The sequence below is a fragment of the Physeter macrocephalus genome, chromosome 17 (assembly GCF_002837175.3).
Source record: "Physeter macrocephalus isolate SW-GA chromosome 17, ASM283717v5, whole genome shotgun sequence".
NCBI lineage: Eukaryota > Metazoa > Chordata > Mammalia > Artiodactyla > Physeteridae > Physeter > Physeter macrocephalus.
In genome coordinates, this window is record NC_041230.1 from 51,920,833 (window position 1) to 51,944,067 (window position 23,235).

General features: G+C 50.6%; 2 protein-coding genes across 3 annotated transcripts in view; both read right to left on the minus strand.

Annotated features, from left to right (window-relative positions):
- The window catches only part of MEAK7 (MTOR associated protein, eak-7 homolog), an 88,592-nt gene extending 84,174 nt beyond the window's left edge, over positions 1–4,418 (minus strand). Inside the window, exon 1 of one of the 2 annotated variants that reach the window (XM_028477717.2) lies at positions 4,349–4,418. The gene's annotated coding sequence lies outside the window, so the exon portion shown is untranslated. The remainder of the gene's footprint in view (positions 1–4,348) is intronic. The other variant, XM_028477722.2, reaches the window with a different exon arrangement.
- A 12,841-nt stretch (positions 4,419–17,259) lies between these two features.
- The window catches only part of COTL1 (coactosin like F-actin binding protein 1), a 45,541-nt gene continuing 39,565 nt past the window's right edge, over positions 17,260–23,235 (minus strand). Inside the window, exon 4 of the mRNA XM_007122804.4 lies at positions 17,260–18,519. Coding sequence (XP_007122866.1) covers positions 18,409–18,519 — 111 coding nt within the window. The 3' untranslated portion in view covers positions 17,260–18,408. The remainder of the gene's footprint in view (positions 18,520–23,235) is intronic.

Sequence of the window (23,235 nt, forward strand, 5' to 3'; positions counted from 1 at the left end):
TCACTCTGTATGACAGACTCCAGGTCTATCCGCCTCATTACAAATAACTCAGTTTCATTTCTTTTTATGGCTGAGTAATATTCCATTGTATATATGCGCCACATCTTCTTTATCCATTCATCTGTTGATGGACAGTTTTTAAAAAACAAAAAAACACAGACTGTGAATCCAGAATGTTTAGGCTGAAAAGCCCGCATGAGCTGTGTAATCTTGGGCAAGTTACTTAAACTTCCTGGGCCTCTGTTTCCACATCTGTAGGGTGGGAATAACAATAGCATGTACTGCCTTGGGTGGCTGAAAGGATTCAATGAGTTAATACACGTGCAGTGGTTAGAACAGCTCTGGGCAGGCAGTGGTATGCTGGGAACTTTAACAAGTGGCTCCGAAGGGAGCCCTGATTTGCAGCGTTTACGGATTTCCAATTTCCCTGGTGTAAATATTTCCTTCACAGTCCATTTCAAGTTAGAGACGTGAGGTCACCAAACGTGGTGTTACGAGGAATGAGCCCCAGGTGAAGCCGCTCCAGCACACCGCTGAGCACACTGCACCCGGGAAGTATCCCGCCGGGCAGTGGTTCTCAAAGTGGGGTCCCCCGGTCCACAGCATCCGTGCCACTTGGGGGCTAGAAAGGCAGATTCTTGGGCCCTACCCAGACCCACTGAGTCAGAAATGCTAGGGGTGGTCCTGGGGATATTTAACACACCCTCCAGGGCGTTCTGTGCATGCCCAAGTGTCAGAACTGCTGGGGGAAATGTTAGCTCCCTTTGGTGCATGTTTTAATACATTCCAATTATCACATGGCAATTAACATGATGACCGTTCCTCTGTGTGCCCTGAAATCACCACGCAAATTGCCAGTCTCATATCTGGCAACTCTGGGGGATACCGATCTGATCCCAGGGACGCTGAGAGCCATGGAAACAGAGGGACTGTCCCAGGGCCTGCTTGTCCGCGGCACAACCAGAGGCAGATCCAGGACCGCGACACTGCCAACCCTCCCTTCTCTGCCCAGGGCCCCTCTCAGTGACACATGGGGTTGAGCGGATGCCTTTGGCCTTTCAACTTCTCGTTTTGGTGGACGTGTCGATTCTAAAAATTCCGCTGGGTGAAGGGAACACGATTTCACGCGAGAAAGCGCAGGTTTGGGGGTCAGAGAGACAGCCTTTCAAGTGCCGGCTCCATGACCCTGGGCGGGCAGGATCCCATTCCCAGCACAGCAGATGGGGGTCACTGGGCCAACACCTGTCACCCGAAGGCCAAGGGGCCCAGGGTCATCCCAGCGTTGAAATCAACACTGAAACCAGAGCTCAGAAGCAGCGTGTCAGGGGAAACCTGAGGACCCCAGGACCGTGGCCTCAGGCATTAACTTTTTTTTTTTTTTAACTGAGATAAAGTGCGAATCATGAATAATTAAATAGCTGTCTTGCCCCATCCTTAGGATAGATCCCCAGGGGTTCCCAGAGCATTTGGTGATGTGTGGATGTGTGTTGTCTCCCTCCTGACCTGGAGCCCTCACTCCTGCGTCCCCGACCCTCTCCTTTCAGGCTTTTTATTCTTTGGCTGCGTCGGGTCTTCATTGCTGCACGCGGGCTTTCTCTAGTTGCGGCGAGCGGGGGCTACTTTTTGTTGCGGTGCGCGGACTTCTCATTGTGGCGGCCTCTCTTGCTGCAGAGCACGGGCTCTAGGTGTGCGGGCTTCAGTAGTTGTGGCGCGTGGGCTTCAGTAGTTGTGGCTCACGGGCTCTAGAGCGCAGGCTCAGTAGCTGTGGGGCACGGGCTTAGCTTCTCTGTGGCACGTGGGATCTTCCCAGACCAGGGCTCAAACTCGCGTCCCCTGCGTTGTACCACCAGGGAAGTCCCTTTCAGGTTTATTAAAGATTCTTCTGACTTCGGTACAAATAACTAGTGAAGTCACAAGTCTGGCCTTTGGAGAAATCGATACACAGACCATCTCGATCATCCCCGGTTTTTATGTCACCAAAGCCTCCTCAACACAAGGTTTAGAAAAGTTTCCCACATTCCCTCCCCAGTCCTTGTCACACTGCTGATATCTTAGGGTGAAGACGTAACCCCGTTTACCGAGCGTCCACTGTGGCCCAGGTGCCCTCCTAGGTGCTGGGAAGGGAGAAGTGAAGGAGCAGATGGTCCAAGCCTGGACCCACTGGATGCCACGTAGCACCCGCCACCCTTCCAGTCAAGATCACCAAAAATGTCTCCAGACATTGCCCAGCATCTACGAGGGGGCAAAGCCACTTGTGGTTGAGAATCACTGGTCTGACCTCAAGTCAAGGGCACCAAAGCAAGGTGAAATAAGGTGGAACAATGTGAAATAAGGTCATAGAACTGTAGGCATCTTTTTAAAGCCCCTAAGCTATTTATCCATAAAGCTAGGATTCCAGATAGATATGCATGTAGACAAAGGTACAGATAAAGTAGAAATACAGATATGGAAACAGCTATAGATGCAGACACGGATGCAGAGATAGATTTGTTCTGGTGTAGGGGGTGATTAGCACTCTGAAGAAAAGTAAGGCCCAGGGCCTAGAGAAGGACGCAGGGTGCTGTTTTAGAACAGAGGTCAAGGCGGGCCTGTCTGATAGGAGACAATGGGCAGAGAGCTGTGTGAATGAGGGATCCAGCACAGGAATGTCAGGGTAAGCAAGCTTCAGGCACACGGAGGGGAGGGAGTCGTGCAAAGGCCCTGAGGCTGACTGTGCCACATGAGCATGAAGCACAGTGAGAAGGCTAGTGTGCCTGGACACGAGGTGGTGATGCAGGGGCAGGTAGGTGAGACATCGGGGTCCCAGTCACATTTGGCCCTGGTGCTGCTGTAACCACTTTGGGTTTTGCTCTGCGTGAACGGGGACCTATACCGGATCCGAGCAGAGGAGGGACGTGATCTGACTTAGATCTTGAAAACCAGGCAAAAAGGGGAGTCAGGAGACTGTGGCCATGGTCCACGCGAAGGACTGTGGCAGCTTGGACCACCCCCATCTGTTAGGCTTGAGAGGCTGGTAGAATATCCAACCTGGAGTATAAAAGACCATAGGATGGATGGTTCTGTAGGTGATGGGGAAGGAGAGGGGGAGGGAGGGACAAAAGGAAAAAGAGAGAGGGAAGGAAGGAGGTAGAGGGGGAGCAAGGGAGGGAGAGAAAGATATCAGGGTGCACTTTTGAGCCAGCAGACTTGGGTTGAAATGCCAGCTCCACCACTTTCTAGCTTTGTGACCTTAGGCAAGTAGCTTGACCTCTCTGAGCCTCAGGTTCCACATCTGTAAAATGGCTTAATAGTATTGCATTCCGCCTAGATGAGAATGAGGTAGGCTTGTCACATGGTAGGCCCTCAATTAACAGGGTCTTCCTTCAAGGGAGGGGTTCTTGCTCCCCTCCCCAGACCTACCCTGCCAATTTCTCCTCTGAGCACAGAGGTTTTAGTGGTAGGCTCCGCAGGAAGCCCAGAGCTAATGCCTTCCCACGTGGAAATGAAACCTGAGATCTTAAGTGACCGCAAACCTCGGGGCCTAATGGCTATTGTCAAGAGCAGCCTTTTTTTTTTTTTTTTTTTTGCCACACAGCGCGGCTTGTGGGATCTCAGTTCCCTGACCAGGAACTGAACCCGGGCCCGGCCATGAAAGCGCCAAATCCTAACTACTAGACCAACAGGGAACTCCCAAGAAGAGCCTTTTAGAGAAACTTGCAAGCAGGAGCCAGGTTCTAAGGTCCCCGGGAGCTTGTTAAAGGCAGCATTCCCTGCCCTCACCCGCAGCACCCCGCCCTGCTCCCTGACAGCTGGTGTGGCCTCAGCCAGCTCCCAAACCTGGGGCTGAGGTTTTCTTTCTTTCAGCCCAGTAACAGCCGCAGCTTCTAGCGCTTTCTCAGCACAATTCACCAGCCTGGGCAGGTCAGAGCCGCCACCCGCCCCACTGCTCAGAAACCCACCGCACACCCCTGCCAGACATCTCCCTGTCACACGGGGTGGGGTGCTCGGCCCTGGCCCCGGAAGGCGACACACACGGGTCTGCTGCTCTGCAGACGCTAGGCAGCGCTATGGAAACGGCCACAGTCACACGGGCAGCTGGAGAGAACGTTCCAGAATCTTTAAAGGGCCTAGCAGGAGGGAGCAGGGCCTGGAGACTAGCCGGGGGCGTCCGCCTGGGGCTTTTCAAGCCTCCAGCAACGTGGGACCTGCTGTCCCCACACCTTCTTTTGGCAAGGGAGCCGCCTGTGGGGAAAGATGGCCCCAGGCCTCCCCCCACCGCCGCCCCCGCTTCCCCCCGCCCCACCCCCCCGGGTTGTCCGGAACACCGAGAGCTTGCTCTCTGAGTAACATGGCAATCCCTTTTACGTACGTATCCAGATCTGGGGCTTCTTTTGAAAATCAGAAGATCTGGGAACACGCAGCCACCATAGCGTGGGTGAAGGTACTCTCTTTACCAGGGCACGGCCTCGCCCCGTGGCCGCAGTCCCCACCCCTCCCTGCTGTCTCCCTGGCACTCAGCCTCCGTCCCTGCCCCCTGTCCCCTGCTCCCTGCAGGAGCAGAGGAGGGCCTGAAGGGGGCGGGGAGCAGGATAGGAGGCAGGAGGCTTTCTCAGTTGGAATCAACAGACCTCGACAAGTAAGGGAGGAGGGACATGAGGGTCTCCATCTGGGAGGTTGTTGATGCCGAGATGGGGGTTGACAGAGATGAGGAATGCAGGGAGGAAGGGGAGGGCGAAGATGTGTCCATTTGGTGTTTGTTGAGCCCCAATTGAAACACACAAGCCTGAGCTCAAGGAGGAGACAGTGCATTATGCTGCTGTCAAAGCAGTTTGAAAAAAAACACCCCTATTTGCAGATCCAATTGGCAAAAAAGTAGAAAGGTTAATAATAAGACAGAAAGAAGGGACTTTCCTGATGGTCCAGTGGTTAAGACGTTGCCTTCCAATGCAGGGGGCTTGGGTTGGATCCCTGGTAGGGGAGCTAAGATCCCACATGACTCACGGCCAAAAAACTAAAACATAAAAAAAACAGAAGCAATATTGTACCAAATTCAATAAAGACTTTAAAAATGCTCCACATCAAAAAATCTTAAAAAAAAAAAAAAAGAGAAAAGATTAGTGGCTGCCAGGGCGTGGGGATGGAGGTAGCGAGCAACTGCTTAAGGGGTATGAGGTGCCCTTACGGGGTGATGGAAAGTTCTGAAACTACGTAGTGGTGACGGTTGCAGTGTTGTGAATATAATGCCAGTGAATCATTCACTTTAAAATGGTTAAAATGGGGGCTTCCCTGGCGGCGCAGTGGCTAAGAGTCCGCCTGCCAATGCAGGGGACACGGGTTCGAGCCCTAGTCTGGGAAGATCCCGCATGCCGCAGGGCAACTAGGCCCGTGCGCCATAACTACTGAGCTTGCGCTCTAGAGCCCACGTTCCACAACTACTGAAGCCCGCGTGCCTAGAGCCCGTGCTCCACAACAAGAGAAGCCACCGCAGTGAGAAGCCAGTGTGCAGCAATGAAGACCCAATGCAGCCAAAAATTAACAATAGATAAATAAATTTTAAAATAAAATAAAATGGTTCAACTGGGACTTCCCTGGTGGCGCAGTGGACGAGACTCCGCACTCCCAATGCAGGGGGCCCGGGTTCCATCCCTGGTCAGGCAACTAGATCCCACGTGCATGCCGCAACTAAGGAGCCCGGCTGCCACAACTAAGGAGCCCACGTGCCTCAACTAAGGAGCTGGTGAGCCACCACTAAAGAGCCCACAAGCCGCAACTGAGACCTGGTGCAACCAAATAAATAAATACTCACAAAATGTTTAAAAAAATAAAATGGTTAAAATGGTAGATGTTATGTTGTGTGCATTTTACCGTAATAAAAAAGATGGCTAACAGCCAGTGATGGTAAGGGTGTGGGGACACAGGGCAGAGTGTCAATCGACACAGGGCTTCAGGAGGGCAGATTGGTGGTTCAGGTCATAATCTAAATGCTTCACCCAAAAATCTTTTAGAAACTCTGTGACATAAATATGCATGTGCAAGAGGTTCGAGACAGAGGTGTTAATTAAAAACAAACACACACACAAAAGCTGGAAACAGCCTAAATGCCACATTCGTTTTCTGTTGTGTTAACAAATTACCCCCAACTTGGCAACTGAAGATGAGACCCCTCTAACCCCCTGCCCACCTAGGATTTGCCGATTCTGTAGGTTAGCAGTCCCGGCACAACCGGGCTGGGTTCTCTGCTCAAGGTATCAAGGCCAAAATCAACATGTCAGCAAGCTGTGGCCTCACCTGCAGATCACCGTCCTCTTAGAAGCATATTCGGGTTGGTGGCAGAATTCATTTCCCCGTGGCTTTATAACTGAGGCCCCCTTTTCTTGCTGTCAGCCAGGAGCGGCTCTCCACTCCTGCGGACCTCTCTCAGGCCCTTCCACGTGACCCCCACCCCTCAGCAGTGGAGAATCCCCCCACCAGAAAGAACCCATCTCTTTTAAGAGCTCACCTGATTAGGTCAGGCCCACCGAGGGTAACCTCCCTTTCTTAAAATCTGCAGTGCTGTGAACACACCCTAGTCACAGGAGTGACACCCCATCATATTTGTAAGTTCCTCCCACACTCAAGGGGAGGCGGATATTTAAGGGGGGGGTCACTGGGGGTCATCATAGAATTTTGCCAGCCACAGTGTCCATCAATAGGGGACTATCTCAGTAAACCGTTGTACCTCTGTGACCTCAAAAACTGAAGAGAATTTAAATAAAATGAAAGATATCTATAGGCACTGGTGGGGAACATCTTCCCTGATGCACTGTTACGTGAAAGTAGCACAATGCAAAACTATATATGCTCTCTCTCCACATGTATGTAAAATTTCTCATATGTGCAATTTTACATATATAATTTCATTTTATCAAAAAAATTATATCTATGCATGCCTGTACATGTGTGTGTTTGTACATGTACAAAGAAAAGTCTGGAAGAACACAGATGATTGAGGTACTCGCCATTTATACTTTGGTCCGTATTCTTCCAGACTTTTTATTTTACATACTTCTATATTATTTAGAATTAGTTACACTGAGTATCTATTACTTGTCGTTTAGAAAGATTAAAACATTAATATGAAAAAGCTCATCGGGACTTCCCTGGTGGTGCAGAGGTTAAGAATCCACCCACAAATGCAGGGGACACAGGTTCGAGCCCTGGTCCAGGAAGATCCCACATGCCGCAGAGCAAGTAAGCCCGTGTGCCACAACTATTGAGCCCGTGCTCTAGAGCCCGTGAGCCACAACTGAAGCCCATGTGCCTAGAGCCCTTGCTCCGCAACAAGAGAAGTCATGGCAAGGAGAAGCCCACGCACTGCACTGAGGAGTAGCCCCTGCTTGCCACAACTAGAGAAAGCCTGCGTGCAGCAACAAAGAACCAACAGAGCCAAAAATAAAGAAAGAAAAATAAATTTATTTTTTAAAAAAAGAAAGAAAGAAAAAGCTCATGACTTAGTCACTAGTTGAATCATTACATTTTAAGGCACATAAAGGAAAACTGGTCTGGCTCTCACCCCACCCCCGCAGGCTTTTATGATGTGATGATGCTGGGAGTAATTTTCAAGCCAGACTCATTATTTTTAGTTTTGAAATATTCCTTAGTGACTCTCAAACTTACTCATTGCTAAGCAAGAACTCCCAGCAATCAGAGTAGTGAGAACTTAGAACCACCACACCCCTGTACAATGTACTCCAGAGGGGTCCAAGCGCCTCCGGGCAGGCAGGCTGCAGTTTGAAGTAGGTCGTCTACACTGGAGGTAAGCAGCCACCCCTGAGACCTGAGTCAGGCTTAGAGTCAGACCCAGCTGCCGATGGAAGGGCAGGGCAGGCACACACACCAGCAGGCCAGCAGGGATGGGGTACAGGGTGGGGGGATGGCATGAGTCAGGCTCCATGCAGAAAGCAGAAACCATTCTAAGTATTTCCGGCAGAAAATGGTTTAGTGCAAAGCACTAGGCGCTTACAAAACTGAGGGCTGGCTGGAGGAGCAGCCCCAGGCTCAGCTGCAGTAATGACCTCCAGACGCTGCAGAACTGACCCACCAGGGGAGCTGCCACAATCAGGAGGGCTGAGAATCAGAAAGCTGCCAAGGGGACTGTTGAGTGAGGAACACATCTTCAGAGCTGCAGTCCAGGGGTGAGAGCCCCCACTGCTGCCCTGCACCTGCCTCTAGACAACCCCAAAGCTGGAGACTGGACACCAGCATCCCTCTGACCTTGATGGCCAAGAAAAAAAACAGACCACAGAGACACAGCTTCATCTCTTTCCCACCTTCCAAATCTCCTGTGAACGCATTTAATTAGCACGACCAAACTCATACCCAGAACCTGAGCTCCAAGAGAATTTGGGGAATTGGTTTTTAACTTTTCAAAGGAGTTAGAATGAACACTGAGTACCCAGGGTCATTACCCAAGAGACACAATACCTGACACGAGTTCAAGGACCCTGACGGGGGCCCTGTGCTGAGTGCTCCATGCCTTACCATGTATCAGATATTTTGCCGCAACCTTATAAGATGGGGACTGTTGTTATTATTAAAAAGGTAACGAAACTGAGGCTCAGAGGGGTTTTACCACTTGCCCAAGGTCACACAGCAAGTGAATGGCAGAGTCAGGATTAGAACCGATTTTCTTAACCACGATACGACTTCAGCTACCACAATTCATCTTTGATTTTCTTTTTAAATAAGAAAACAAGTCTGTGCTTCCTAAAGGCAGTCTGTTTGGAAGACAACTGTTCCAAAATATGGGATGCATGGGGAGGTAAATAATGACAGGAATCCTTTGTGGGGGAGGAACTGGAATCTATAGGACTAAATGGTACCTATGCTCCTTTCAAAGCTAACATTCTGTTCTAAAAGCACAGCTACTTCTCCCCATTAAAAAGCCACTGTATCTATAGCCATGCTAGAAGTAACTCCCACCGGGTCGGGGTCTGGGGGAGGGAGGGATACTGCTTCTTGGAGGATGCTGTGATCATCCCTGAAGCAATCTACAATACGGTCCCCGAGTTGCTATAGCAACTCCCCATCTGGGTTATTTAAATGAAATAAAAGAAGCATCTTCTGTCTCTAGGCTATTGTGGCTTTGAAAAGTGATTCATTCATTCATTCATTCAATAAATATTTAAAAGTGCCATCCAGGAGTGGCAAATTCAAACGCTTATAGGATCAGACTGTTGACATAAAGGAGTTTGTGTAAAAGGATGGCCAGGGTTTTAACCAGAGAGGTGAAGACTGCAGGGCCCTGGAGAGTGCACACACACCCACATCTGTAAGAGCAGCTGTCTCAGTCCCAGGCTCTCCTCCCTCTGCTGGAATGTAATCCCAGTGTTATTAGATCTTTGGATTTGTCAGAAGTTGAGAGCTGGGTTTTTATGTGAAATCTTTCCATTTTTAAACAGTGGCAACCAATTCAAGATTTGGAGTGGGGCTTCTGAGTACTGTTGTGCAGGTCGTACACTGCACAACCACTAGTCTCATGTAAGTTCGGGGCAAACTGTGCAGCTATATATGTGCAATCCCATCACATCTGGAGCCAAATCTGGCTTATGGGTCACCAGCTTGCCAAGTGCAACTCTCTAAACATCCAGTCATAGAGGTAGGGCTAAATTAATGACTGGCCAACTACCCAGTATAAGTCATAAAAAGTGATGACTAGAGTAGTATTCACCGACCTGAAAGAGTGTTCCCCACATATTGATGAGTAGAAAGAGCAAGTTACAAAAACATGAACAGAGTACAACCTCCAGTTTGAAAATAAAAATGTATATGCTGCTTTAGAAAATCTGGGAAGATATACCCCCAACTGGGACAAGACTTCTGAGAGGTAGAGTATCAGATCATTTTTATCTTTACCTTTTTTTTTTTTTTGGCCGTGCCTTGAATCATGTGGGATCTTAGTTCCCCGACCAGGGATCGAACCTGCACCTCCTGCACTGGAGGCACGGAGTCCCAAGCAATGGACCACCAGGGAATTCCCTATCTTTATCTTCTTTATCTCTGCTTTGTAAATACTTTTACGATGGCAAGTAATACTTATACAATGAAAAACGTAGCAAAAGGGTGGAAAGTAGGGCTGTGGTCAGAAACGGGGGTTCCCAAACTCAAACAGGCAGCGGCATTGGCCTGAGGGCCTGTTTAAATGCACAACCCCCCAGCCCGCCCCCAGAGTCTGTGATTCAATAGGCCAGTGACTGCGCTTGAAGAGTCTGCCTTTCACCCGTTCCCAGGTGACGCTAATGCAGTGCCTGAACCACAAACACCAAGAGCCAGGCGGAAAATGCATTACTAGGCTCTACCCCCTGAAAAGATCTTCTTATCAGGGTAGCTAAGAATCACTTGGTAAACTTGCTAAAAATGCAGATTCTGGGATGATCCCCAAAGTGACTCACTGGGTCTGGGTTGGGGCCCAGGAATCTGTGTCTTAGCAAATATGCCAGGTGATTTTGCTGTGGGTGCCTGGGAACATGCTTGGAGAAGCACGGGCACCTCTTTGGAGCGCCAGCTCATTTAGGTGGTATCCATTTACTGAGTATTAAGTGGGTCCCTACTGTATGCCAGGCACTGTGCCAGGAACTGGACAGATGCATAAGCCATAGCCCTGCCCTCCAGGTGTGACCCTGGAGGGCAGAGCCGGGAGCGGCAAGCACCCGGTGGAAGGCTTCTGCCGAGGCTGCAGGGATACAGGACGTGGGGGCCTGGGCAGTGCGTGCCCCGGGTCTTGAGGGAGGCAGCCTGGAGGAGGGTGCTGGGAGCACCTGCGGACTTTCTTCCTCGTGATCCTTCAGACCAACAATTTGTTCTTAACAGCAACCAGCCTCACTTCTGCTGGAGTTTGAATCTTCTAACTCAAAACATGCGCTGTTGGGGCCCATGAACAGCTGCTCAACATCACTAATTATCAGAGAAAGGCAAATCAGCACTACAACGAGGTACCACCTCACACCCGTCAGAATGGCCATCATCAGAAAGTCGACAAATAATAAACGCTGGAGAGGGTGTGGAGAGAAGGGAACCCTCCCGTGCTGTTGGTGGGAACGTAAGTTGGTGCAGCCACTATGGAGAACGGTATGGAGGTTCCTCAAAAAACAAAGTAGAATTACCATACGACCCAGCAATCCCACTCCTGGGCGTCCACCCAGACAAAACTATAATTCAAAAAGAGTCAGGCACCCCTACTTTCATAGCAGCACTGCTCACAACAGCCAAGACATGGAAACAACTTAAATGTCTATCCACAGGTAAATGAGTAAGAAGATGTGGGACATATATATACAGTGGAATATTACTCAGCCATAAAGAAGAAAATAATGCCATTTGCGGCAACATGGATGGACCTGGAGGTTCTCATACTAAGTGAAGTCAGTCAGAAAGACAAGTAGCATATGATACCACTTATATGTGGAATCTAAAATGACACCAATGAACTTATCTGCGAAACAGAAACAGACTCACAGACATAGAGAACAGACTTGTGGTTGCCGAGGGGGAGGGGGAAGGGAAGGATTGGGAGTTTGGTGTTTGCAGATGCAAACTATTACATACGGAATGGATACACAACAAGGTCCCACCGTATAGCACAGGGAACTCTATTCAATATCCTGAGAAACCATAATGGAAAAGAATACGAAAAAGAATGTATCAATATATATATGTATAACTGAGTCACTTTGCTGTACAGCAGAAATTAACACAACATTGTAAACCAACTATACTTCAATTAAAAAAAAAAACTCATGCTTTTGGGCTGCAGCCAGGCTGTCCGTTCTGGGCGGGGCCTCTGTGAGAACACTCACCGCTGTTCCCTTGGCTTCCCCGGCCTCTTCCATCCGTTCTACTTCAAACAAAGTCACCTGTCTAGGCGAGCCCTCTGTCATTCCTCCCTGCCATTGCTGGGTATGCTACTCAGATTCTTTTGTTTCTAAAAATTCTTGACACTTCCATACCCCAGACAGACAGACAGACAGGAAAACAGAAAATCATCTGACACATTCCCACTGGCCCATGACACAGATGCTTCCATTTTACAGATTTCCTTCAGCTCTGTTACAAACAAATGAACCAAACAGACACAGCTGGAGTCCCACTCTGACCCTCCCTTTCCCTCCTGCCCTCTCTCCCCACGACTCACCCCTCACGGCATTTGATGTATTTTTGCTCGTGTGTATATATACGCACAACCAATAGGTCACGTTATTTTGTCTGAAAATTTAGCTCTGGTGTTACATCCTCTACCCTCATCGTTTTGCAAGTTGCCCTTTACAACTTTTTTACACCCACCTTTATGCTTTGGGACTTATCAGAAGAACTAGTTTGTCTTGCCCGTGTATACCATCCATGACTCTGCATGTCCACCCCGGCAGTGACATCAGACACAGCCCTGCTGGGGATGTGGCCAGGGCATGTTGATGTCTGCGCTACTTCTCCTGGCTTTACCAGAAATAACCCGTGGCAGTCTGTTGGCCCTCAGTTCAAAGGGGCTTCTTTTCTCCCTTATCCCCCAGCTGCAGGGCAGCTCCCCCAAACCAGGGATGGTGATGGGCTCCCCGCTCCAGATCCCAGGCATAGGCAGACAGAACAGGGTGGATCCCGAGGGGACCTGTAAGTCTCCACAGGCCGAGTCCTCCCCAGAGCCCCAGACTCAATGGCGTGGCTGTTGGCCTCAGGGCCGATCTGCCCCCTCCTGCCCCACCCAGAAGGAACCAAGGTCCCCCAGTCACCCCATCCCTGGGGCACACTCCAGCCTCTGCAGCAACCTCCCGAATGGTATCTTAAGGATATTCCAGAGACAATGATAAGGGAGAAGCAATCAGGATAATGGCTTGGAGCCCCCAGAGGTGGAGAAGCCGGACAGGTGCATGAGACAAGTGGACAGGTAGACAGGTACAAGAGGTACGTACCGGCCCTCGGGCAGAGCCAGCTCCGGGGGGAAGGAAGCTGGGAAGCCCTTGGAGCCTCTGCCTGATTGAGCACCGACCAGGTCTGACCCCAATCTAGGCAGGTTTGTGTTCTGTGTGGAGCTCGGAGAGGGGTGCAAAGCCCCACCTGCTCCCAGTTCAGGCCACACCTGCTCCAGGAGAGCCCCGCTCATGGATTGTTTACTGAGCGCCTACTACGTATAAGGCCCTGGAGACACGGTCCCTGCCCTTGAGAGGTTCACAGTTAGTAAATAAAAGAGGGAAGTTTCCTGACTCTCCTGTGACGAATGGACCACAACTAGGGGCCTCAGACAGTAGAAATTTGTCCTCTCACCGTTCTGAAGGCCAGAAGTCTGAAATCAAGGTGTTGGCAGAGCCGGCCTCCCTCCAGATGTTAGAAGCTCTGCGGGCTCAGGGGGTCCCTCCTGCCTCTTCCGGCTCCCGGGGGCTCCAGGCGCCCTTGGCTTGTGGCCGCGTCGCTCCAGTCTTTGCCTCTGTCTTCACGCGACCTCCTGCCCTATGTCTGTCTCAAGCTTCCCTCTGCTTTCTCTTGTAAGCGACACCTGTCATTGGATTCAAGCCCCACCCTAAATCCAGGATGGTCTCACCTGGAGATCCTTAACTAACTACATCTACAACTACCCTATTTCCAAATAAGGTCCAGGCACAGGTTCCGGGGCACAGGCTATCTTCGGGGGACCCCCATCCAACCGACCACACAGGGCGTGGGGGAACCTTCTTGAAGAAGCAGGTCAGAGCGGAAACCGGTCTCTCTCTAGAGGGAGGGAACGGGGCCTTCAGGAAAGTGAAGGAAGGAAGGATGCTGGATCCGGGGTCCAAGGACGAAGTGGACAGAGTCCTGAGCAGAGAGACACACAGGGCCCCTGCCCCCCGCCATCCCGTTGGGAAGTTTAACCTTGATCACAGGGCAGTGAGGTGCTCCTGGGGGTGGGGGGTTAGCCCAGGGCCGGGCTGGGGCTGCAGGTGGGGAGCGAAATTCTCTGCTAATTTCAGGATGAGCTTTTCTGACGGGCAAGAAAAGCCATTAGGAGAAGGAAATCGAGGCTCAGCGCACCTGGCCGGCCACCTCCGACCTGACTCAACCTGAGTACAGAGCTGCCTCCGGTCTGTCAACGAGTCACCTCCTCACAGCCGACCTTTTTAGGTTCTTGTTTTCACCTCTCTTCTGTGAGTCACTAAGATGCGGGGAACAGGAAGCAGCAGGAGATGAGGACGACCCACCCTCACCAGGACAGCACCTGGGGCCGAGCACCCCTTCCCAGCCTCGGATGGCCCCCCCGGAGAGGAAACGTCCATGGGGAGGCTGGGCCTCCCCGGGGGGGTCAATCATGCCCTCCACCCCAGGCCCGCCCCAGAGGGCACAGAAACGCTGGCTGCAGCTATTGGCTGCTTTCCACGTAGATCTCCTCTGCCCCACACCGACCCCTGTGCAAGTCCCCTGAGCCTGGGGCACCCCATGCCCCAAACAGTGCCTGGTCACAGAAGGCGTGGTGCTTGATTTTATATATATATATATTTTTTTTTTTTTTGGCCACAGGGCATGCCAGATCTTAGCTCCCTGACTAGGGATACATCCCAGGCCCCCTGCAGTGGAAGCGCAGAATCTTAACCACTGGACCACCCGGGAAGTCCCCAGGCCTGGTGGTTTAAAAGGTCACAGGTCTTGGCACTCCTCCTACTGAGAGGCGGGGTCAGTGTCCCCTCCCCTTGGATGTGGGGGGGCTCGTGACCGCGTCCCCCAGGAGAGTCCAGGGGAGATGCCGCCATGTAACTCTGGAGAGTTGGTCAGAAAAGGCCATGCAGCCTCGTCCTGGTCTTCTGGGATGCTCATTTTGGGGGAAGCCGGCTACCGTGTGAGCCCACAGCCCTTAAAGAAGATGCGGTCCATATGTACAATGGAATACGCCTCAGCCATAAAAAGAATGAAATAATGCCATCTGCATTAATGCGGATGGATCTAGAGATGATCATACTAAGTGAAGTAAGTCAGACAAAGAAAGACAAATACCATGTGATATCACTTATATGTGGAATCTAATATATGACACAAATGAACTTATCTATGAAACAGAAACAGTCGCACACAGACAGAACAGACCGGTGGCTGTCAAGGCGGCGGGGGTGGGGGTGGGGGGATGGAGTTGGGAGTTTGGGGTTAGCAGATGCAAACTATTATATAGAGAATGGATACACGACAAGGTCCTATTGTAGAGCACAGGGAACTATATTCAATATCCTGTGATGAACCATAATGGAAAAGAATATGAAAAAGAATGTATGTAAATGTATGACTGACTCACTTTGCTGTACAGTAGAAATTAACACAACATTGTAAATCTACTGTACGTCAATCAAATACATTAAAAAAAAAAAAAAGGAAGGCCACAGCCTGATAGCACAGTGGCAGGACAAGCTGAGGGCTCTGATCCATAGCCCAGCATCAGCTGCCGGCCACGTTCAGCCTGGGAATCCAGCCCAGTCAATCCGACCGCAGCCGAAGGAGAGACCCTGCTAGTAAGAATCGCCCAGCTGAGCCCTTCCTAAATTCTGGTTCTACAAAATCAAGGGCAAAACATGGTGGTTGTTTTACACCCTTCAGTTTGGGATAACCTGAAACAGCTGCTGAACACCCAATGCGACACGTAATTCAGAGCATCTGTGAGCAAGGAGGCTCGAATACCCAGAGCTCCGCCCCAACCCCTGCCAGGCCCTGATGGAGGCCAATCCGGGGCGTCCAGGCCCTGGGCAGTGTCGGAGCAGGTGGAGGAAGCTCCAGGCAACGTGACCAGACACCTGCTGGATGCTAGTTCCAGGGGACAAAGAGATAAAGGCAAAGTCTCTCTGCCCTTGAAGACCTCGAGTTCCATCAGGCACCCTCTGAAATCCCAGCTGAAAGCCTGAACTTGAGCTTTTTTTTTTTGCGGTACGCGGGCCTCTCACCGTTGTGGCCTCTCCCGTTGCGGAGCACAGGCTCCGGATGCGCAGGCTCAGCGGCCATGGCTCACGGGCCCAGCCGCTCCACGGCATGTGGGATCTTCCCGGACCGGGGCACGAACCCATGTCCCCTGCATCGGCAGGCGGACCCTCAACCACTGCGCCACCAGGGAAGCCCTTGTGCTTTCAGTTAAAACCAAGCTCCTGACACATAAACCCAGCTCCACCCAGCTCCACCCTCTTCGCTCTTCCCCTGGGCAAACATCCCCATGGAGCCTTTGTCCCTCCACCCCTTTGCCTGCTTCCCTCCTCTCCTTCAGTCCTCAGGCGTCACCTCCTCAGGGAAGCCCTCCCTTGCCCCCAGCCAGGCCCAGTCCCTTTGTGATTTACTCTCACAGAACCTGGCTTTTCTTCCCAAAGGGGTTTATCTACATGTGTAATTATCCCAAGTTCTCTGGCCAGAGCCAACAGCCCGTCGGCCAGGAAGCCAGAGACCTACTTTGGCTCTCTCTGCTCTAGGATTCAGGAAAAACTGGGGCACCCAGAGCTATCCAGACCTAGTGGCAGGCCGGATGGGATGAGGACTGAGCCCTGCTGGATACCCTCAAAATCCTCTCTGTTCCTTAAGGATTTCGCGGGTGAGAGAACCGAGGCCCAGGGAGGTTAGCTAACTTGCCCAAAGCCACACAGCTGTGAGCAGAGGGGCGTGGCTGGGGATGGGCCTTGGGCGACCTCCAGCCTTGCCCACATCTTGCAGGATTCCTTCCTGCTCTGATTTCGGTTTCTGCCCTCTCCCCGCACCCTCCCCTCCCCACTCCGGGCTCCTCCAAACCCGGTCGTGCATCTGAAACTCCTCTGGCCTGATTCTGCATTCCCACTGGGGCTGGCATGCTGGAAATCCCGTTTTGAAGCTCTAGGACAACCTCATAAAGGAAGTCACAGCCCAGCTGAGGAGGACGCTTTCTCCCAGCTTTTTCTGAACCCACGCTGGGCGGCCTCAGGTGAATCACCGAGACTCTCTGAGCCTCAGTTTCCATGAAATGGGGATGCCAACAGCACCTATTTCTATCTTTTTTTCTTTCTTGTTTTTTTTTTTGCCACACCGTGAGGCTTGTGGGATCTTAGTTCCCCGACCAGCGATCGAACCTTGCTTGCTGCCTGCGTCGGGAGGTCGAAGTCTTAACCACCAGATTGCCAGGGAGGTCCCAAACAGCACCTATTTCTGACGGTTATTGCTAAAGATTAAACAAGCTATGGAATAAGAATATGCCCAGTCCCTAATGGCTCGGTGAATGCCAGTTAAATCCGAATACGACAACCGCCTGTGTTTTTCCAGTAAAGTGAGAAGCCTTGTAAGACCAATCAGACAGCCTTGTTTCTTGCAAAACAAAAAACCCATTTATTTCTGTAAACCGTTTTGAGTGCGGATGCCCTTCGCGACCCCAACACAGCACAGACTTCCCCCAAAGAAATGAGCAAGGAAAAGAGAAAAAGAATGCTACCAATCGTGCTCACGAAAAACCAAGCCAACCTCATCTTTCTCTGAAATAAAGAAAACCCTTTCGCCGGTGTGGTGCCACCGAGGATTAAAACCACAGACTTTCTGGTCCCGAGAGGGCGGGGCTCCTGCCGTACGTGCACTGTCCCCTGCTGTCCCTGCCGGCGGGCAGAGGACCGACTGGACCTCAGTTCCTATCCCGCACCCCGGGCCTCTCTCCCTAATGTCCTCATCGCTTGGGGGAGCCCGGGAAGTGAACCCTGAAAGACTCCTCCTGTTGAATCTGGACTTAGACCTTTGTCCCCACTCCACGCCATCGGGAGATGCTGATCAAGAGGGTGGGAACGGGGCCACTTCAGACCGGTGGCAAAGCCAGGCAACTTTTAAGGCAAAATTTCTCTCTTCTCTTTCGGCCCGAGTCAGCCCTGCACATCTCACCACACAGCACCATCTGTGACGGAGCCTGGAGCTTAGGCAACTTGGGATGGGCGGGTTGGGGACTCTGGAGCGCGTCTCGGGGGTGTGAGCCTGGCCAGCGGGACACGTGTGTGCTTGCGGAGGCCACCGTCGAGGGCACAGCCGCCTCCTCAGCGGGAAGCAGGCAGGCGCCGAGGAAAACCGGGATAGCAGCCACGGCCCAGGCGCCACAAGCAACACGAGGTTGGTGGGTGAGGCCGGGCGGGCCGCTTGTGCGTCAGTGAAATACCAGGAAAGGGTCACCATGGGAGGCACCCCCGATCTGATGATATGCGTGCCCTCGGCATCAACGTGATTTTTCTTTAGAACAAGAAAGAGGGGGGAAAGAAAGGAAAAAAGAGAAAAGAAAGATGTCCCATGAGCTTCGTGGGCTAGGACGTGGCAGGTGCACAAGGGAAGCAGGGAGGGGAGCTGGGTTTCGGACAGGGTGCTGGGCGCTGCCTCTCATGGCGTCTCCTCCCCCTGGCGGGCTGGTAGCTGAGGCCGTGGTCCCCTCGCCGGGGAGCAGGCAGATGACTTTGGCAAGGGGCGGGGCGCGCGGGGTTACTCTGTCTGGGCGTCGTAATTGGCGCCCCCGGCCTTCTTGAGCTCGCTCTTGATGAAATCGTCCTCCAGCTCCTTCCGGTCACTGATCACAAACTCTTTGGCGAAATTCTGCCGGAACAAAACAGAACATAGAGTTCCCATTAAAAAGGGGGGGACGGGATCTGAGCATTGCTCAGGCAACACACCAGGAAGTCTTGGCACCTAAAACACTAAGAAATGATCACAATGAAAATCTGGTGGCAGAAAGGTTTGGCAGGGGAAAAAAAAACAAACCAAAAAAAAAAAAAACGTGACCAGAGATCAGGAAATGGGTAAAATCGAGATACTGTGTAGTTCCAAGACCACGGGGACGGGCCAAGGTCAGGTCTGGGTTCGGATTCCGGCTCTGTCGTTCTCCGGCTGTGTGGCCTTGGGCAAGTTCTTTCAACTCTCTGTGCCTCAGTTTCCTCATCTGTGAAAACCCATCTTCTCAGGAGAATAATAGAAGAGGAGATTGGAAAGGTACGCTGGTCGGCTGGTACATGTTTAATACCAGGCTCTCTCAAAAGAGGGGTGGGGGGGTAATTTGTAGCTTTTACCCATTTCCATGGTGTAAATATTCACATGATATCTGATTCCAAGCTATCAACAGGGGACCAGTACGTGGAGCTGGGAAGAGATACATGACTGGCTGTCACCAGCTGGTACAAGGTAGCTTCAAGCGCCCCTGTCATAGTGATGCAGGGCCTCTGGTCCCAGGCCTGAGTGATCAGCCCAGACACTGACTGCATTAGAGGATGTACTGGGCTCTCCAGCCATACTCAGTTACTTGAAGGCAGGGAGTTTGTTTCCATACATTCAAGAAAAACCATGCCGTGTGATGGGGCTACAATGATGAGCAAATTGAGGCAGTCACTGTGCCCTCTTAGGGTACACATTTCAACCATAAAACCCCACAGGCCTGGCACACATGAGGCTCTTATAAATGCCTGTGGCATGAATGAGTGACACAGGTGATCTGGCTTATCAGATAACCCTGAACCATGAAGAATCAAGAGTTATTTTAATACATGCATCATAAGACTTCCATAAACAAGGAAGATTTCAGGATGGTGACAGGTAAGAATACAGAGAAATTTACCGAAATATGAATAACAAGTCTGAAGGTCAGAAGATCATCCACATTAAAAAAGAGTCCACAAGGAAATAATGTAAACAAATACCACTATTTACAAAGCACCTATGGGTACCAGACACTGCCACACATTAGCAAACTTAATTCTTAAAACCTTTAGTACAGTATTCCTAGATATCTACCCAAGAGACATGAAAGCATATGTCCACACAAACACTTGTAAACAGAAACATTCATGGCAACATTATGCATAACAACCAAAAAGCAGAAGCAACCCAAACGCCCATCAAGACATGAATGGGTAAACAAAACATGGTCTATCCATACAATGGAATATTATTCAGTCATAAAAAGGAATGAGGTACTGACACAGGTTACAACAGGGATGAACCTCAAAACCATTATACTCAGTGAGAGAAGCCAGACGTGAAAGACCACATATTGTATGATTCCATTTATACGAAACGTCCAGAAAAGGCAAATCCAGAGAAAGCAGATTCATGGTTTCTAGGAGCTAGAGATTGCAGCAGAAAATAAAGGAAATGCGCTGAAACTGGATTGTGGTGATAGCTGCACAACTCTGTAAATTCACTTTAAAAAATCATTGAATTGTAGACTTAGGATGAGTTAATTTTGTGGTATGTAAATTATACCTCAATAAAGCTGTTTTTTAAAAAATCCTGCAAAATGATCAATATTATTTTCATTGTGAAGATGAGAAAACAAAGGCTGGAGATTATGACACCTGCCCAAAGTCACACAACTAGTAGGTACAGCTGACTCTAAAGCTGGACTTCTTAAAAGTGTCACCATCCCCTTCAGGAGTGATGAAAATATTGTGGAATTAGGTAGAGGTGGTGTCTGCACATTTGTGAGGTACTAAATGCCACTGAGTTGTGTATTTTTTAAAAAATTTAATTAATTAACTTATTTTTGGTTGCGTTGGGTCTTCGTTGCTGCGCGTGGGCTTTTCCCTAGTTGCAGTGAGCGGGGTCTACTCTTCGTTGCGGTGCGCGGGCTTCTCAATGCGGTAGCTTCTCTAGCTGCGGAGCACGGGCTCTAGGTGCGTGGGCTTCAGGGGTTGTGGCTCGTGGGCTCTGGAGCGCAGGCTCGTTTTTGGTTGCGTTGGGTCTTCGTTGCTGCGCGTGGGCTTTTCCCTAGTTGCAGTGAGCGGGGTCTACTCTTCGTTGCGGTGCGCGGGCTTCTCAATGCGGTAGCTTCTCTAGCTGCGGAGCACGGGCTCTAGGTGCGTGGGCTTCAGGGGTTGTGGCTCGTGGGCTCTGGAGCGCAGGCTCGGTAGTTGTGGCGCACGGGCTTAGGTGCTCCGCGGCGTGTGGGATCTACCCGGACCAGGGCTCGAACCCGTGTCCCCTGCATTGGCAGGCGGATTCCCAACCATTGTGCCACCAGGGAAGCCCCAGAGTTGTGTATTTTTAAATGGTGGTTAATTTTATGTTATGTGAATTTCACCTCAATTTTTAAAAAAAAAACAAGAGAAAGGGAAAAAAAGGAGAACGACTCAACCAGAGGCACTCTCAAGGTCAAGTTTTACAATATTAAGACCAAACGTTTGCCATGCCAAGCCACCAAGAATACTAACAGGAAGGAGGAAATGGGAGGTTAATATTTATCAGGTAACTAATACGTACCAGGTACAGGCTCACACATTTTCTCACTTAATCCTCCCTCAGTATATTAGCTTTTTTTTTAAAGATAAGATCTGCCAGCTGGGCTTGGAGATGACCGAACATCCTTCCAACCCTTTCTACTCCCAGCCTGCCATGCTGTGCTGCTAAGCGTCTGTATAAGTCATCAGCACCCCATTGAACACAAGGAGAATGGCAGAACCAGAAAGGGGAACCCAGAAGTCACGTGTTTCTCAACCTGAGCCCCAGCGGCAGGGGGAGGGGCAAAGAGCAGACCAGAAGGAGGAAGCCCACAGCCCAAGACGCCTACAGAAGGAAGTCCAAAGTTCCTCTGCCCTGTGGTAGCTATATATGGCAATCTAGAGAAACAAGAACACTCACGCTTGTGTCTGTTAGCCATTAGACAATTTAGATTAAGAAGAAGTTTGATAAGATCTCAGAAATCCACGATGTAAGTGCACATAGAGCACAATTCACCTTCAAACCACAGGTATACGGGAAATCGAATCATAGCCAGAAGGAGCAAACCAGGATAGCAGAACCCAGTGAAACATAACAATAAACGTAAATGAACACAATTACCTTAAAAAAATAGCTATGTCTCAAATTGCAAAAAAAGCAGCCCCAAACCCTATATACCTGAGAATCTGAGACGTTTAAAACCAAAAGATTTGCCAAAAAATGATTCTTTCAAACAAAAGTACAGAGAAAAGCAACCTCACCCATCCCCACTGTAGGAACCAGCCCCTGCCCTCCAGAGGGCAGGCAGGAGGTGGCCGGCCACGTGGATGTGGTCCTGGCAGGCCTGGTGGGCCTCCTCCACCACAGGATGCTGGGGGGACAGAGGCTTCAAAGGTGAGCCGATGCTTCCCCTCAGGGTGTGGACTCTGCAAAAAGTCCCGCAAAGGTCTGAGTCAGTCTCAACCCAACTCAAAATGACTGTACACTCCTCCACCTCTGTTCCTGCCAGGGTTCTCACAGAGCAGACCTTTGACATGCCAAGGGAGACGCCGCCCCCTCTGTGGAGTGGGCTTAAGTGTGAGTTTTCCAAAAGAGGCAGAAACAGAGTGAAAACAGCTCTGTACACAGCCAGACTTTGATGTGGGAGCAACGCCTGGGACCTGAGGGGCCTGCAAGGACTTGCCCGCGCTGAAAACCACAAAGAACACATCTGCACAAAGCAGGGCCACCTCCCCGCCATGCTCACACCTCTGCTCTCAGCCACTGTCCCTGGCATCCTCCAGGCAACACCTCCTGGGGCAGAGGCAGGCCACACGAGGGCTGCAAGATGAGGGGCGGCAAGTCCTTTCTCCAGAAAGGAGACCGGCAGGGCCCAGAGCAATGCTAATACGTAGGGAATTTTAAATTTTCTAGTAGCCACATTGAAAAAAAGTGAAAAAGAAACGGGTGACATTCATTGTAATAGTATTTGATCTAACTCTATATCCAAAATATTGCCATTGTAACAGGTAATCAGTATATAAAGCCATCAGTGGAATGTCTACATTTTGTGCCCCATACTAAATCTTGGAAAGCCAGTGTGTATTTTACCCATAGGCATGGCACATAGTAGCAGTATGACAAGCCAGACTTCATGTGCTCTGCAGCCACACGTGGCTGGTGGCAGCCCAGGTCTAGAAAGAACAGGAAAGAACCTGAGAGAATAACGTGCTCAGTCAAGGAGACTCATTAACCATAAAATATTAGAGCCGATCTGAGTGGGGGAGTGGGAGCCTTTGGGGGCGGAGCAGGGAGAGTGGGAAATGTTCCGTCTTGATCTGGGCAGTAGTTTCATGGGTACGTACAAAAATTCAAAATTTTAAAATTCAAAAATTTATCAAGCTGTACATCTAAGATTCGTGCGTTTTCCTCTATGTTCGTTATACCTTGGTTAACAAAAATAGGTGGGGGGGAGGGGGGACAGGGGACATTGAGCTGAAAGAGCCTTTGAAACCCTGACATTCACCCTCTTATTTGATAGAGAAGAAGTAGGAGACCCAGAGAGGGGAAACAATTCACCCCAGGGCACACAGCAGCCTCACCTCGGGGCCCTGGGGGCAGGTC